This window comes from Psittacula echo (assembly GCF_963264785.1).
Source record: "Psittacula echo genome assembly, chromosome: 15".
In the NCBI taxonomy this organism is placed as follows: domain Eukaryota; kingdom Metazoa; phylum Chordata; class Aves; order Psittaciformes; family Psittacidae; genus Psittacula; species Psittacula echo.
Window position 1 is genome coordinate 3,242,860 of NC_137751.1, and position 18,297 is coordinate 3,261,156.

Below are 18,297 nucleotides of genomic sequence, written 5' to 3' on the forward strand. Positions count from 1 at the left end.
CATTCATTAATTTCATAGGCAGAGCCTGTTAAAAAAGGACAACCAATGTAACTTTGAAGGAAAAGCAGACACTAAGTTCATGGGTATTATACATGGGGAACAACCACAGCTTAAAGGGCATTTGCTACCTTCGAACGAGCCGTAAGGTTTTAAGGTTTTTCCCATTCAGCTTTTGAATAGAGGCCAGAGACGATTTTTTGCTTTAAAGCTACAGTATTTGTCATTATGGCTTTTAATAACCCCGCCTTTCACCAAGATGAGGTATGTGTTTCTAGGGAAATGGTAGGACATTGCTAGTAGTCAAGCCACCGAGCAAGGCCTCTTTCCACCAGAGTTCTGTTTATGGACACCACCTAAAGGGAGGTGAAAAGAAAGAAAACAAAAAGTAGAAAGGTGAACAACCCACTAGAGAAAAACCAATCAGCAAGTTCCTAATCAACAACAGAAAGCCTGCATTAGCATCAACTCCAACAAAATAGGTGTGTCAATACACGCACCTCATCGCCCGTCAAGTTCCACAGCTGTATCAGTGGCAGTCCTGTTGCACTGTCATAATTTGTGACCTGGAAACACAGAAAAACCAGAGTGGGCAGCAGTTCTGGTGTGAGCCATGAAGGATGCAAGGCCAGCATCATTCACTCCCTATCAGATACCCCTTCCTATGTGTAGGCTGGAGGAAATGTAGCTCCTGCCACCAGGCAGCAGCTGGAACACCCTGTGGGCAAGTTCACTTTCATCACTCAAATCCATACCCTGGCTTTCTGCCCACATCACCCACAAGAGGGAATACTCATCCCTTCCCAGCCACACAGCCCTGAGCGGTAACTGATGCTACACCAGGAAGTTCTCAGCAAGACCCTGCCCAGCAGCCAGACTTCCAGGCTCTGGCTTTGTTGTCTGTTTTCACACACACACACACACACACACAGGATGGGGGGTGCACAGAGTCACAGCAGCAGCACCATCAGCAACAAGACTTTTCCCAACAGCTCCACGTACCTGCGCCACAAGGACTGCGCCTCTGGTCATCTCGCCAACAGCCGCGTCAGCTTCAGGGGAGAAGTGATCCTCATCTTGGGGAAGAGCAGGAGAAAACAAATGAGAGTCACAGGCTTCAAAGGTCAGAAGGGACTATTAAGCTCATCCTGCCTGACCTCCTACATCCATTAGGCCACTGAATCCTCACCCACTGTTGCTGAAACCAGTCTATTAAGCTGGAGATCACACAAGCATTATGCCTGCTGGGTTGCTGAAGGGAAGAACGAAGTGCTTTCTAAAGCCACTAGCTAAGTTAATACGAATTTAAGTGGCTGATGAATTAGGAGGCTTTAAAGATAGAAAAGTGCGTATCTGCAGTACCTTTGAGCTGTCATTAGTATTTTGATCTTTAATAAACTAAGCTCAAGGGCCTCAGGACTTGACTGACCCTGAAGACACTACTGACCCGCCTGACCCCCAGCTCCTACAGAAACCCCTTCCGTACAAGGCAGCTTTTTAGGCCCCCAGACATCAGGCATCTCTACCACTGTGACACTCTGCCAGGGCTTGAGTATTTTGAACACAGGTAGCATTTTGAACACAGAACCATACACATCAGTCACTTTAGTAGGAAAGTATCAGATATTGGTTTAACACATTAAAACTAAGTTCGCATTTACAGCTACTTTATGACAGAAGGTGGCAGAGTAGTTACAGCTACTTCACTTACTACACTGCCAGCCCTGCCGACTTGCTCTTTAGGAGAGTAATTCACTCTCTCCTCCAAGCAGGAAAAAGCCTGGACATTTATCATCTTTCCCCTGGAGTCTGACAGGTTCTGCCATGCTAGCACATTTAGAAGAATAACATTCATTTTTTCCAGTCCTTGCTCTAGTCACATCAGAGCTGTGCTTGCAATAGGAGAGGGCAGGTTCAGGCAAAATCATTGCTTGCTCACCGCTGGCACCCACTGACACTGCAGTAGGACCGCCAATAGTACTTGTCAGGAGCTCCATTACCTGGAAGAGGCACCACATTGTCCAGTAAAACTTCTGCTCCTTGGAAAGGCAGCGATAAAAAGTCAGACCTTAAAGAAAAGAGAATCCATCAGAATAAGAACAGGGCTTTAAGTCACTCCTGTGTTCTTTCAGGTGACATTGATTAATCAACTGCTGTAACAGGGATTTAGTTTAAAATTGATGACAGTCAAAAACAACCTCCCAGCAACATAAGCAGCAGCAGTCTATTGTCTGATGAGCATGCCAGGTTGGACTGGGCTCCAAGCAAAAGCCACCTGCACCATGGAAGCTTGACTGCTTTCCTCCCACCTCTAGGCACAAGCAAGTATTTAATGGACTTGTGTAAGAAAACCCTCATCCAATACAGCTCTCCCAGACAGTGGGGCTGAAGCATAGAGAATCCCAATCTTATTCCTAGCTCAGCAACTAACTACACCTTGGGGCCTCCCAAAGGCATCCTTTTGCTCAGCTGCCATGCTGAAGTGACAGAAGTCACAATTTCTTCTTCCCTCCCCTTCAGTAAAGCCTTGCAAGAGCTTGCTGTGCTGCCAGGGAACCCATCCCTGCTGCTGAGACAAACCTTTCTACCAATTCCCACTTCAGCTGTGGAAAAACCTAGAATAATTCAAACAATACAGATGCCTCTGAAGAAGATTCAAGCCAGATATGGCCTCAGGCCATGGAAGAGGAGCTAGAGACCTGATTTGTCTGAGTGTGTCGACCTTCACTTTGTCATATCCTCCATAGTCCACATATCTGAGTTCCACTTCACTGGTCTCTTCAAAGTAACTGATAACTTGAGCCCGTAGCCATGCCCCATCCAGGCCTGGAGCCGCGCAGATAATACCAACTGCAGAACATAAGGGTACAGAGAAGAAAGCTCAGTGGATTTCCAGAAATCAGCATTTCAGGCATCAGTTATGACTAGTAACTCCTTTCCATGTGATGCACCCTCCACTTTAGACCATGTACAGACAGTGACACTATGAAGATGTGGGAGTAGCTCCACACTTAGTCAGCAAAAATATACCAGGTGCCAGGTAGATAAGAAATAACCCAAGACTGCCTTATCTCCTTCTGAATTTCAATATGCAACTAAGTGGCTGGAGAAGTATTCAGGGATGAGTGGGGTAAGGAAGAACAGAGCAACGCCTTGTGCTTTATGTATTAAAAAAAGCCCAAATAAATGGAATAACAAACAAACTATCACATCTCACGCACTGGGAAACCTCCCAAGCCTAACTCAAGGCAGCAGGATTTCACATGACCCTCGAAGTTTCTCAACTGAACGGTCAAGTTACTTGCCTTCTACTGGAGTTGGCAGGGTTGGAATTTCAGGTTGAGAGTAGCAGATGCACATCTGCTGGTCAAGGCTCCTCAGGACATGGAAAGTGGGGTGAGTGTGCTGCTGCAGGAACATGTGCCCTGCATCGACTTGGTGAGCCACAACCACCTCCACAGTGACTCCATCCGGAAGGAAGAGCTGTCGTGTGGAGAAAAGAAGCTCTCATTAGTGTTCACTGCAACTCAAGCTTCATTCACAGCAATTCCTTGTTCCACCAGCACCTCCTGAGGCTTACAGCCACGGCACTGTAGTATTTCACTTCTAAAGACTGCTTTGGATCAGGAGCAGAAGGCTACCCATTGTTAACTGCGTGCTGTTCTCAAGGAAATCAGACTTGGGCTGGGGTCCATCTTGTACCCAAAAAGACTATCAGCACAGAGCAGCTGCAAGACTTATTTACCCAAGAGATCAGTGAGCAGAGTCAGGAATGATGGGTCAAGCCATGCTGCACTATCAACGCTGTGCAACTTGCCAGGATTCCCTGCCCATGGAGGTTTTAAACATCAAGGTAATCTTCACAGGGATTGTCCAAGATTTGTCACAGAGGCCTCATTTTCGAAGTCATTTGCCCTGGCTGCTAGAGAGCCACTGTGCCGGGCAGCTTCCGAGCATTACTGTGCTTGGAATACATCCAAAATGCCTTTAATTTCCCAGCATAAATTCAATTCTCCAGAATAAAGCCTATCTTCACATCCAAGGAAACAGTTACTACAGGCACAATGGGAACAGTAGTGGAAGAACAGGTAGATAAACCTGATCTATTAACAGTTCAATCAGCTGGACAACAACAACCAGCCACACAAAATCAAACTGGGTTTGAGGGCATCTGTGAGCCAGCCACACGGATACAGCATCCTACAATGGCAGTGACCAGCAACAGCCTTCCACCCTGACATCAGCATAGCCACCAAGCTGGGACTCACCCAGGCAGTCATAAGGAGGGAATGAAGCGTCAGTGGTGCTGGTGGAGGTAGACCGTGGACGTTGGCGAGACACAGCTCCTTGAACTTCATGCCAATCAGGCTCAGTACTTTTTCTACTTGATGTGGGAAACCTGGAAGACAAAGTCCCACAGAAGGTCTGTAGCACGGATTTGGTGAGGACAACCCCAGCCTTGCCACATGAACCAGTATAGCTACCAGAAGCCTTCTGCACTACAGCAACAACTTAAGTTTTAGCAGATTGGCCATGTAACCTGATACGAGACCAACACGAGCTCATACACATCCCATAGCTCCTCCTGTAGGCCCAAAGTGATCCTACAAATGGTGTTGGTTAAACTACAGCAGATGAAGACATTGAAACACATTCTCAGCTCTAGAACAGAGGGCTCACATGCCAAGGCACAGGTGACCTGGCACAGACCTCTACTGTAACAGCACTGAACAGACAGCTTTGTAAAGCACTGGACTAAGAGGCACTAACCCTGTTTAAACTCCTTGCCCATCTAATTAAGGCCCCCAAGGTACATAGAATCATATTAGACAATGAATTAAGAGACTTTCCACTTACCTTCAATGTGACAGACCTGGGAGTCTTGGAAATAAGGCTTTGTCGAGACATAGATTTTGGCACCAGATTTCTGCCTCAGGAAGCTCATAAATTTTCCTTGTCTGCCGATCAAGCGGCCAACTAATTCCTTTACGAAAGGGACAAGAAAGCAACAGTCAGCAAGAGAAATATTGATCAAACAACACTCTTCTCCGCAGCTTATTTCATCACCTGCTCTTAATAACTGTGCACCCTCAAAAGCTTCTGAATGCTTTCAAAGCATCAGACCAACAGATTGAAGTGGAAGATCATGAGGAAAAATGAGTGCAACAGCCTTGAGTGCCTCCTGTTTACAGTTTGTCCTGGCTCTTCCCTCCTGCTGAGTCCTAAGGGGAGCTAATCACTTAAACCCTCATCTGTTGTTAATGTCCCTGGGACAGCACCAAGCCAGTGCAGGACAGGAAGAGCCAGAAGATGGCTGTGTAGGGCAGGGCAGGATGCAGGAGCAGGCCAGCAGTTGCTTACCTTTGGGACTTCTATTTCCCAGATGACGTGGTCGCACTTGCTGGCTTCTTTCCCTATCTTAGTGTTCTGCTGAGACACTGTCTTCTTCATGGCACAGCCACTGTTCACAAAATCCGTGCCATATTCATCCAATCCTGCAAGACATGCACATGTATCAGCATTCAGACAACCCCCCAGTCCAGCTCCCAGGCACAAGGCCATGAAAAGACATCATTTCATAGAGAGGTTACATAGAGTTGTTCTCATGCATTCACTCAGGGTGTTCCTGTATCGGGTTCTCCAGTGTGTCAGAAAGGGTTCCCATCACATGCAGCCTACTGAAAGCTTTTATTCTTAGAGAAAAGCCTGCACAGCTCTGGGAATGCAACAGGAAGCAGCCCAACTTGAGCCATCATCCTTCAAACACAGTGACCTCTTACACAGTGGCTGAGACAAAGACACTAAAAGTCAAAGTTACCAAAAGCTGAATGAGAGCCTGCTGCTGCCCAAGGAATCCTGCATTCTACCCATGGCCTGGGCAGGGCTCCTCACGGGGAGTTTAGCAGGCAAGGAGGGATGTGCAACCTGTTCATCTGCTCTTTGTGCTGACATTACACTCCTGCCCCAGCAGATGGTGCACAGCGACCTGAGTGCCAGGGGTGGTCCACTGCTAGTGGTGGTAGGGGACTGCCTCTTGCCCAAATCTGTCATATGCCTGAAGAAGCAAGGTGCCAGAGGCAAGCTACAGCTTCTTCCCAAACCATCAGCTGATACCAGGAACGTTTCTACTTGGGAGGGGGGCAAACTCGAACATCTTCCTCCTGGTCACATCCCAGATACAATGAGCGTGACACATGGCTGATCCTTCCTTCAGATTACCAAGCAGAAGCATGAAGACCCTCACTTGCCTGCAAGTATTCAGGCCATCCAGAGCAGGACCAAAGAGAAAAATAAACCAAACACCTGCTTCACATTTGCCACATCTTAACCAGGAACACAGCACAGATGCCTGGAAAGGCAAGGATGGGGATGGAAGCCTCAAAGCCTGGGTGTGAGGGTCAGCTGTGTGACCTCTGATCCCACATTAGCACCCTGCTCTGACCCCTCTCCCTGCTCATCTGCTGTCTGGGTGCCGAGATCTCAGCTCATCAACACCAGGCTCCACAACACATTTGTACCTTTTGCCACACCAGCATTCACAACAAGGCAAACCTATCATCTTCCTACAGTGACTCTCACTACAGAAAACGTTCTGTGGGTTTAATCCTTACTTGTTGGCAAACTCAGTCCATATGCCCTGCAACAAGCAGCCTTCCAACTACTCTGCAGCAATTACAAAAGGCACCCTGTCATTAAGGGCTGTTGGCACCACAGGGTCTTATAAAGGACTTTAACATCCATCCCAAGGTCACACAGGTTAACACTTGCTCAGAGAGCTTTGCATTCTGCCACACACACCTCATCCAGGATCTAGAAGACAAAAGCAACACAAACAGATGGGGAAACTCCATGACCACTGTTCCCTGTTGGGATTTCTTGGCATGTACCTTCCCTTCCAAGTAAAAAGGCCTCAGGGTAATTGGTCTGCAACCAACTGATCTTATCACAGTTCATGAGAGCACTTCCCAGGTTCATCCAGCAGCACCTCAGAAACCTGTCTCATGGACCCTTACAGCAGCAGCTCACAGACACAGAGAAGAGCCCAGGGTTTGCTAGAGGCTGCTGAAACTGAAGCAGAAACCATTGGGATGAGCAGGTTTCAAACCAGCAAGGTGTTCAGCAGCCTGGCCTCCATCCAGACACAGTCCATTTCACTGGGCTACTCAAGTACGTGCTCAGCTTTAGACAAGAAGCTTTGCGCTGAATGAGGACTAACCTGTTCACCCCTTTGCAGTATACCCTGAAGATCAATCAGCTAACACTGGATCCTACAGAGATACGAATTCTGAGAGCAAATGCAGACCCACCTGCACCTGAGGGCTAAATAGTCATTTCCTGGGGAAATTAAACATGAAGATTTACCTGCACATGTCCTGAAGCAGGAGGGTTACAGCACATAAAATGCTTGTTCACTCTGTGTGTGTAAGAGCATTTGCAAATCGCTTACCTTGTGGGCAGTCTCCATCTATTCCTGGTGCCTTGCTACACTCATTACACAGGTCTGGACCATCCTCTCGCAGTACTCCATTGCTGTATGGCACTTCATTGTCTTCAGGCAGCTTCAGAGTAGGTTGAGTTTCACTTGGGCCGGAGCTCTGCCCAGCACTTGTGTCTGGGGTTGCAGATAAACTCCGTAACTCTGAATGCTGGCCTGATGCAACAGCCAGCACTGTGCTCTGCAGCGGGCCCTGCACACATGCCCCACCTTCACATGTGGATGTGCTGCATGCAGAGCCCTCCCTAACCAAAGGCGCCTTTTCTGGAGAACCTTTGTGGTTTCCCACAGGAGTCCGACCACCTCCTCGGGACTCACTGCACACAGGGGTCTTCATCTGACAGTCTGTTGTGGCTCCCTCAATGGGGCTTTGTGTTAAACAGCTTGAACATGTAACATCCTGATCCTGTTCCTCTGTCTGTGGGGATGTCAGGACCACAGCATCATTCGTTCCAGCAGTGTTCATATCAGCTACCGGAGCTTTCTCTGCAAGTGTCTGATCACTGGAAACAGCACTTGCCATCTCCAGAGGTGTCTCAGCTTGGCTAGCAGCAGCCTGGCAGAGCTGAGTGGACCCATCACCTGCAGGAGCAGGCAGCACTCCCTCACTGCGTACAGGGTTCTTCTTCCAACAGTCTTTTGTGTCTCCCTCTTCAGGGCTGGATGAACAGCCACGTGTTAAACAGCTTGAACGTGTCACATTCTGACCCTGTTCCTCTGCCTGCAGGGATGTTGGTACCACAGCATCACTCCTAGCATTCTCACTGGCTACTGGAGCTTCCTCTGCAAGCATCTGATCAGAGGAAACGACACTTGCCATCTCCAGAGGTGTCTCAACTCGACTGGCAGCAGCCTGGCAGATCTGAGTGGACCCATCACTTGCAGCACCCGACAGCACTTCCTCAGTTGCTGCCAAAATGACCTTGGAAACAATCTGTATTGTCACTTGCTCAATTTTCTCAATGTCTTCCTTGCACAAACCCACTCCTCTAATCTTCTCTCTTCTCAATTCATCTCCTTTTGGCTGTGTGTCCTCCTCCTCCTGGCACACAGGTACAGTACTGGCAATTGACCTGGACACGTCTTCTTCCCCTGGCTGCTCTGAACAGGCAGACTCCCAAGGGAGAGAAACATAAGCAGGGACACTCTTTTTGTCTTGAGATCCCGTTTCTTCTAGTTTTTCACTGTCGTTCTCAAGGGTGCTGGGCTGATTTGTTGTTACTGGCAAGTCTGGTGAGAGATCCAGCCTCTCATCAGTGTGACACATAACAGAGGGCATCATCAACCCTGCTGTCAGCAGGGAGGTCGAGGTTTTGTTCTCTGCGTGTTCCTCTTCCAGCAAGGAGAGCTGTCTTTGAGGAACACATGGTTCTGTTCCTGGTGCTGAATCCTGCTCTGTCACTTCTTCCTGCTGCTCTTCAGCAGCTACTGATTCTTCATCTTGATAGGTTCCATGCTTTTTTCTATGGGAATAAATCCACCAGCACCCAAGAAGTGCCAGCACTCCAGGTACGGCATACGTGACGTGATTCCGGAAGCATAACGGCATTTTAGAAAGTCTCAGCAGTTATACCTAGAAGGAGAAACAGAAAACATGTTACAATAGCCACAGGAAAGGGAACAGGAAGACTAAAGTTTCATAAATGCCTTGAGGTATCTCTAGTAGTATGAACAGGCTTGTTTTCCATTTGCTTTTTAAATTCACATCTCTGCTCTACAAGAGACCACAGAACAAGATCCTTTCCTAAGACCTAACCTTACCTAAGACCAGGGATCTCTGGACATTTCTCCCCATTACAGTCATCAGTTTCACCTTAACCCTCCTTTTCACTCAAACCCATTTCATCTTCTTTCCCCTGCCTCCCCTTTGCTACACACAGGGACAGCATCCAGCGCTGCAGTCTCTCCAGCAGCAGGCTGGGTTCATAGCATTGCTGGACCACCAGTTTATTCCACATTACATTTCCTACATGGACAGCTGCTACTCTGACTTCTGAGCTGAAAGCTTTCTCTTTTACTCCAGAAAGCGTGTGAACCCTTCCCTGCCTGGACACTACTGGGACTCATGTCCCAGCCATGCTCCTCCATCTACAAGCCTCATCTAGGTTATATGAGGCAGGGCTGAGAGGCCTTTCTATTTCCTTCAGGCAAGCCTACAGCTGGCACACAGAGCTGAAGTTCCCCACATCCCCAGAACAAAGAGTGCAAAGGACACTCAGTTTATATTTTCACTGGGCAGGAATGAAAGCAGAACCCACGTGTCTGACAATGCTTACACACAACAGGCTTTTCTCCAAACAGGCCCAAAGACTTTCACCAGTAAGCAACAAAGACAAAGATTGTTTTCAGGAGATAAAATCCTAGGGATGGGAACCACCCACTGGAAAACAGTATTATCTAGTTCCTCTTCAGAAGTAGAAAGAAGTATAAAAAGACGAGACAATCAAGTCAGTCTCTCAACTATGCTTAGTCTGTCTCAACCAGAAAACACCTTTTGTTATCAGAGCAAGCCTGCTTCCAGATACCTCCTTCAGGGCCTTGATTTTCCCAGCAGCTGATTACACTTTAGCTAAGGACAAAACCATGCCTCCCTCAGACCCAAACCGAGCATCCAAGACCTGGAGCATGTAATATACACTCCAGATTTCTCACCTCCTCCAGCCACAATCTCCTATCCCACAGGAACAAACACACAATTTCATCCAAGCTATCTCAGACACCAGCCTGGCTTCTGTACTGCTTGCTGCAGAGTCATACAGTCATAAAGTCACAGAATGGTTTGGGTTGGAAGGGGCCTTAAAGCTCATCCAGTTCCAAACCCCTGCCATGGGCAGGGACACTTTCCACTAGAGAAAGTTGCTCCAAGTCCAACCTGGTCAAGGCAAGTAAATAAACGAACAGCAGGAACAGGGACTAGAAAATGTCTTGCTCAACCCCAAATCAAAGCTCAGCTGCAGACATGACTTAAGAAGGCCAGTAACATCTCCAGCATATCACCAATGTTGATCTACACAGGAAACTTGAGTCTTGTTCACTCTGCGACACTCATGTCTGATGTCTCTTAAATCCAAGTTCCTTCCAGTCAGACAGCAGGGCTTATTGCTGAGGACAACTTTCAGTTAACAGCAACATCTGAGACTTGGAATTAAAAAACAGAACACCACAATAAATCTATGCAGTTATTTGGATGTTTGGGTTTTGGAACTTGGTAAGTGGAAAGCATGAAGCCTGTACATACATTCCTGAAACAAAAGGTACCCATTTCTGCTCTCCAGCACAATGGCACATTGAGAGTGACTTCAAGTGCTCATCTGCTGCCTGCTTAAGTTGTTGTAATTCATGCAGAACCACTCCACAAGCTGGCTCACAGAGCACCACAAACTCAAAGTAGCTCACAAGTCCATTCCCAGCAAGCTTCCCTGGTTAAACAGACAGCCCTGTTATTACGTTGTTCCCTATTATGTTGCACCAACTGTACAAACAATGGTCCCCCACAATTCTGCAGCACAGCGAGACAGCAGGATGCCTCACAGAGGGCCAGGCCCATCCCAAACCTGGCAGACAAAGCAATTCCAAGAGTCCTTTTACACATTGATACCATTTAAGTTAAAGATCTCCACTCCGTGATGTTTAGATCAGTGGTGGGTTCGCTCACTGCTCCTTGCAAAGCTCATTTCAGTTCATGCTTTTAATCTGACTAGCTTCATCAAGAGCTGCATTATACTGCCAGTGATGTGTTAAATGGGAATTCCACATCCTTCTCAGCTAGAAAGGGACAAAAGGCAGTGGCTCTGCACAAGACACAAGCAGACATCCTAAAGCACTGGGCTGGCCAGGGGACAGCTAGCATTAACAAACATCTCCTTGCATAAACACGACAGGAAGACTTTGGTGGCCTGATTTTAATATGCTGGTCACAACACCACTTTCATGTGATGCCTTGAAGACAGCCGATTTTCAACCTGCTCAACACAGCCATTGTAAGATGCAGCACATACTTCTCTCTCATTTCTTCCACAGGGGAGCTCCTACAGCCCGCATCCGATTTTCCAACAGGTTTAAAAGTGACAAAACCCCCTCTCCATTGCCAACTCGACAGCCAGTTCAGGACCGCAGGAGCAAAGGGATCATTTAAACACATGGAGGGGGGGAAGCAAGCCTGGGATTCTCCTGCCAGCAGCAGAATAGAACATGGCAACTTGTCAAATCACACGGCCTTAAGCAGCGCCAAATTGGAGGAGCCTGGCCCAGCAGCCCCTGCGCTCTCCAGGCAGGAGGAGCCAGCTGGGGAAGCACAGCAGCTCCAGAGGCACAGACAAGCAACCTGGGGAAGCCAGAACCAGTGTGAACACCGGATGCACCAGTGCCATTCCCCAACATGCAGGGCTCCGTGCAGTCCTGCGCCAGAAATAGCGCAGAGCTCGCACACTGTACATGCTTGCCCCAGACCATGAGCCGCTTCCACTTCTTCCTCCTGGCATGTCAGGAATCCACTCTAAATGTCACACCTTGTATCAAGGCACAGGGAGCTGCAGCGAGGGCATGAGGCTTTTCCAACTTGCTAAATAATCCCTACAGTAGGTCAGGATAGGATTAAGACACCAAGGGGAGAATAGGGGTCAGTCGGCTCTGCAAATCTGTATCCTGACTTGATTTATGGAAAACTCCTGGTAAAGATCAGGGGGATGAGGACAAGAATGAATCCACACACTCGCCTACCTTACAAAACAAAGGCAAGGACAGTCAACTTATTCTACTTGCTTGCATTAGGATCCCAGAGCACTTTTAAGCCGCTTTGTTTCTCTCGCCAGCACAAACAACCCCTCAGAAGACACATCCGTATTGAAGCACGAAATCAGACTCTACAACTCAACGAGAGTTATAAAGCAGGTATATTTATTACAGCACCAGGTGCAAGGGGGATCGCTCCTCCTAACTTGCACCCCGAGGGGTTAAGCAAGCAGATATTTATTACACACAAACATGCATATTCATTAGGTTCAAGAGTTAGGTGGGGAAATTACAATTAGTTTGGGTACTCATTATCATAAGTCTCCTTCCTTTTGGTGCTTGCGCACTGCCCTCCAATGGTCGATGGTCATGGGCAGGGGTCTTCAAGATGAAGTAAGCAGTCTTCCTCAGGGTGCACTTCTCACCTTTGGCACAGTTGGATGCGCCAGTAATCACAAAGGAGCTGAAACCAGCCGTATCTGCAAGTTTCTGATAGCTGGCAAAGACATAGAACAGTGGGACCTTCATCCACAAAATTTATTGCCTCCCAAGCTAGCAGATGCTTGGGAGTCACTGTCTCCAAACTAACTGATAATTAGAAGGACGGTCACTCATTAGAAGGATGGAAAGAAATAATTCGCTCTTGTTAGTAAGAGTACTAAATTCTGTTATCACACCACAGACTTACAACACAAATGTTGTTCTCTATCTTAGACCTAAGTTGAGTTAAAAGTATCTTAACCCTATGTTTTCCAGGCACTTGCTTTCCTTATATCAAGTCCCCCCTTTTCTTTTACCTTTGCAAATCCTTTTGCTATGTAACTCCATTTTACTCAGGAGTTCTGGCAAAGTATCTACCACTTTCAACTTGTTGCCTAACCTTATGTCTTTTCCAATCTTCATAATCAGTTATGGACCTTTTACAATGCCAGAAAGAACACTATCATGCCACAAGTAATCAGTGTTAAAACAATCAGTATTAAGATTCCTGCAACCAGTTGCCTCAACTAGGACAGATTAGGTAACCATGAAGTTAACTTTCTCCATATTTCCTCAAAACCCCAAGAGGTATGTACCATCCTTGGTCATTGCATGAAATATTTCAGTTTGTTTCCAAATTTCCTCCACATCTGTTTCAATTCTGCCACTTTGATCTCTATAGGAACCATTGATTATGGAACAAACCCCTCCTTGTGAAGCCAATAAGATTGGGTACCACAGCACCTAAGGTGCATGCCCCTTTCAGGTGGGGTAGAGTCTTAGGAGCATTTTCTCCACATAATCAATACCATCCTTTCCCTTCAGGCACGGGCCACCACTGATTTATGATACCATCTCTATTAATAGTGTGATTGCAATTTGAATAGTGACCTACACCTGTGGCATTTCTTTGTACACAGGTCTAATATTCTTAAACCCAGTCTCCAGATCTGAAAGGGTGAATCGGATAATCCAAACCTGTCGCTCTTGTCCCTAATATTCTTTTAACACCAATAAATATCAATAACCTTCTTTTCTCTGTAACTCAGAAAAATCTATTTGCCACTGTTGCCCTGGATAACTTCCTCTCCCAATTGTCTCAATTCAATTCCTATTTTCAGTTTTAGGATTATTCTTAAGACAGAGCTGACATTGCTCTGTCACTAACTGAACTATGGTGTATAGATTCCTTCCTATAATTTGTATATAAAGAGTTGCTACCCAATGAGGTTTTTTTATGTTCCTCCTGAACTAGCTTTCAGAGTTGGTTATAGGGAATTACAATTCGCCCATCAGGTATCTGAACCCAACCCTCTGTTTTCCTGTCTTTTCAGATCTTCAATCAACTTTTTATCCTGCCTTGAATATCTAGGCTCAGATTTCTCAATTGTTAGCTTGCCATCAGGGATTAAGGACATGATTTTAGATTGTTCAGCTTCTTGTCTGGCTTCAAAATCGGCCAAATCATTTCCAATTTTCTGATTAAGGCCTCCTTGTTGATGCCCTCTACAATACAAAATAGCTACTTCCTCAGGTAGCTGAGCACCAGTTTCTGTAGCATGTTTAATCTGTTTCCCTTGTATGTTCAAAAGTCTTCATTCTTTCCAGATGGCACCATGTGCATGGACCACACCAAATGCATATTTAGAATCAGTCCAAATATTTATCCTTTTGTCTTTAGCCAATTCCAGGGCTCCATTCTGCCTTTTGGGTAGAGGTGCTTGCAGGTAAAGGTTTAGCTTCTATTACCTGTGAAGTGGTGGTAACGGCATATCCTGCCTTTCGCTCACCATTTTTCATGGGGCTACTACCATCAGTAAACCAAGAATCACACCTGGTCGGCTCGAATATACAGTCTCTACAGTGGCCAAGCAGTCGTGTTAGTGGTTCTGTTGGTTGTTCCTGCAAAAAGGATGCTGGATTCACAGCATTAGTGACCACACTTATCGTATCATCACGTTCCACAAGGGTGGCCTGGTATTTTAAAAACCATGAAGGAGATAACCAGTGGGCTCCATCCTGTTCCAGGACTGCTGATACAACATGGGACACCAGCACAGTAATCTTTTGTCCCAAGGTGAACTTGCAAGCCTCTTCAGTATTCATGACAACCGCTGCCACAGACCTTAGGCATTCAGGCCATCCTTTGCTCACTTCATCCATCTGTTTCAAAAAGTATGCCACTGTCCTTTTATAGGGTCCTAGTTTCTGAGCAAGGACCCCCAAGGCTATTCCCTGTTTTTCATAAGAACATAGCCAAAAGGATTTGCTTACATTTGGAAGTCCCAGAGCTGGAGCTCTCATTAGCTCTGTTTCTGAATTTCTAAAAGCCCCCTCTGCTGAATCGGTCCATTCCAAAGAGGGAGGATTTCCTTTTAACAGTTCATATAATGGTCTTACCAGAACACCATAATCATGAATCTAAAGTCTGCGGCATATGGTCATTCCCACAAACATCTGGAGCTCCTTGATGGTCAATGGTCGTGGAGTTTGACAAATGGCTTCTTTTCTAACAATTCCAAGTTCTCTCTGTCCTCCTGTTACTTCATATCCTAAGTAGGAAACTCAGGTTTGAATTAGTTGGGCCTTTTGTTTGGATACCCAATAACCATTCAGACCCAGGAAATTCAATAATCCCACCATCCACTGGACACGTCCTTCCTTTGTTTCTGTGGCAATTACTAGGTCATCCACATACTGTAACAGAGTCCCTGTCTGAGTGGGTGGCTTCCGTGATTCTAGTTCGTGTGCTAACTGACTTCTGAAACTCGTTGGACTGTTTTTAAACCCTTGGGGTAATAAAGTCCAAGTTAATTGGGTTTTCCTTCCCAGGTCAGGATTTTCCATTCAAAACCAAATAAGTTTGGGGTTTCTTTGGCCAATGGTAAGCAAAAGAAAGCATCCTTTAAATCCAAGATGGCAAACCATTTCTGATTATTATTCAATTTAGTCAATAAGGTATACAGATTAGCTACTACTGGATGAATATCCTCTACAATTTTATTGATTGCTCTGAGATCTTGAACCAATCTGCAACTTTTCCCATCATATTTCTTTACTGGCAAGATAGGAGTATTATCTTCCAATTCACATTCAATTAATAATCTATATTTTAAAATCTAACAATGATTTCTTTGATTCCCTTTGATCTTCTAATCTTAAGGGATATTGGTTTATTCTAATTGGGCAGGCCCCCCTCTTTTTATTTCCACTATAACAGGCAAAGCATTTTTCGCCTTACCTGGACCTTCAGAAGCCCATGCTCCCAGACAGAACTGATTCAGGATTTCTTCTATTTCAGGGAGGTCCTCCTGTTCACTTTTCTGTTGAATTAAAGATAAACTCAAAACTGTAATTAATTGATCGGTTTTAACTCTTAATCCCATTTTGCCTTCTTTAAATGTTGCTTCTCGCCCTAATAAAGATTTTAGAGAATTTGCCATGCATAAAAATTTGTGCATTCCTATTTGGTTTCCCAATTTGTACTCTAAAGGTTTCAGAAAGAATGCCCATTTTTTTTTCCCTTTTCCTTGGCAGCCAGTAGCTCCTACAACTGCAACAATTCTTTTCCCTCTGATTTAACGCTGAATAAGTTGCTCCTGTATCCACTAAAAATTCCACTTCATTTCCTCTAGCCCCTAGCTTTAATGTAACCAGTGGATCTGCTAGGGTAGATTCCCCAGGGCCCCATCAGTCTAGTTCCAATTCAGTCACCAGAGCCACCCCATGGCGCTCTCCCCAGGGCAGCCTCCACTTCCAACGTCCAGCACGCACACCGATCCAGTAAGAACTCTCTCCCCCACCTCCACCTGACATTCCTCCTCCACCAGTTTCAAAGCAACCACCATTGCCATGGCTATAGCACAACTCAGCTTTTTCTTTTCTACCTGTTCCCGATTCCTATACGCTCTCCATGCTTCCTCCTTCACTCCCCTCCGCATTTATCCAACAAGCCCTCAGTCCGTCTGCTCCCACTTGTCTGCCTGCCCCAGCACTCATCCCATGCTCAAACACAGGAGCTGCACGAGCTCTCCTCCTTTCCCCTTTGGTTTTCCCCTTTTTCTTTTCCTCACAGCTGCTCACCCTGCTCTGCAGCGGCTGCAGAGGCCTGCTTCTGCAACAGCACTTCTGCTTTGACCCTGTCTTAACTCTGAATGGGAATCTGCTGCTTGTTGCCAGGGACAGTCATCTCTATCATCAATAGTCATCAATATCAGATAAGACAGATGCAGAGGTGCTCCTCTTGGAGGTACCTCTGATACATAATTTTCCTACCTATCTTCCTGATTACTCTGTTTTATTCTTAACTCTAAACATCATTCCCCCAATATCACAGGCTGAACAACATCTCTCCAGCTTAGCTTTCTGGTTTTCCCTGTCCTTTTCCATAGCCAAAGGGATCTGGCGGAGCTATATTAATTTCGCATTCTGTCTGTCACTCCGGGTGGTTTCTTAAAGTGAAAAAAGTATCTGCATACATTACTTCATCCCATTTTCCTTGCCCCCTCAAAACAACATTAATTGTAACAATGTGTTATAGTTCAGAGTTCCATTTTTAGGCCATTTTTCCTGATCTTCCAAGGTATACAAAGGCCACCATTGGTTACAATACTTTACCAACGTCTTCTCATTTACCGAGCCCCCAAGAAACCCCCCCAGTTCTTTCCAATGCACCAAAATGCACCCGAAAGGACTCTTTTCCAAGATCTCTCCACTCTGCTGATTTCCCATTATCAATCTCACATGTACACACACACGGCATCCCACAGACACATTCCACACAGCTACAACACTTGAGACAGAGACTAAAATTAAATCAAACAAACAACAATCAATAACACCGTTATAACATCCTGTCACCAATACCAAAATCACAAGACCAAAGCCATTACTGTAACAAGCCACAAAATAAGTCAAATACCAGTAAGACCCAAAACCATTTCCACAAGACACCCCTTGTGTTTTGTAGGACCCAAACCACAAGATGCCTCTGCTTCTTGTGTCTACCAGCAGCCAGGTATACGCCTTTACCTACCACCCATGTATTGATACACCAAACCCTTGGGGGGAGCACCGGCGCTCTTTACCTTGCGTAGGACGTCTCCTTACGACTGATGGGTATCCCCTTTACCTGGTTCAAAGATACCTGACGATTCACTAGGGATGGTCCTTGTCTGCCCCTGCGGTGATCTGAGTGAGTTGAGGGAGTCCTCCCGAGAAATCTCGAGGGCTCCCAGAGGAGCCTCCAAACTAACTGATAATTAGAAGGATGGTCACTCATTAGAAGGATGGAAAGAAATAGTTCAGTCTTGTTAGTAAGACTACGAAATTCTGTTATCACACCGCAGACTTACAACACAAACATTGTTCTCTATCTTAGACCTAAGTTTAGTTAGAAGTACCTTAACCCTATGTTTTCCAGGCACTTGCTTTCCTTATATCAGTATAAGGTTAGAAATGTTTGCAGCATAACGTTCACACAGAAGCCAGATAATTCATTCTCAAGGTCCGAGAGGAGAGTTCAGCAGGCACTTGCTCCAGATTTCCAGGGCTTTCCACACACAGGAAGGCCTGTTCTGGGGGCAAGGTGCTTC

At 46.1% G+C, this 18,297-nt stretch overlaps 1 protein-coding gene across 1 annotated transcript; it reads right to left on the bottom strand.

Annotated features, from left to right (window-relative positions):
* Positions 1-229: 229 nt before the first annotated feature.
* AKAP1 (A-kinase anchoring protein 1) lies at positions 230-9,041 on the bottom strand (the record flags this gene model as incomplete). Its single annotated transcript, XM_080630256.1, has 10 exons — positions 230-353; positions 498-563; positions 1,000-1,073; positions 1,998-2,065; positions 2,697-2,847; positions 3,303-3,480; positions 4,266-4,396; positions 4,855-4,981; positions 5,359-5,492; positions 7,445-9,041. The coding sequence occupies 10 exons, from the start codon at positions 9,039-9,041 to the stop codon at positions 294-296; spliced, it is 2,586 nt and encodes an 861-aa protein (XP_080486382.1). The 3' UTR covers positions 230-293.
* Between the last annotated feature and the right edge of the window lie 9,256 nt (positions 9,042-18,297).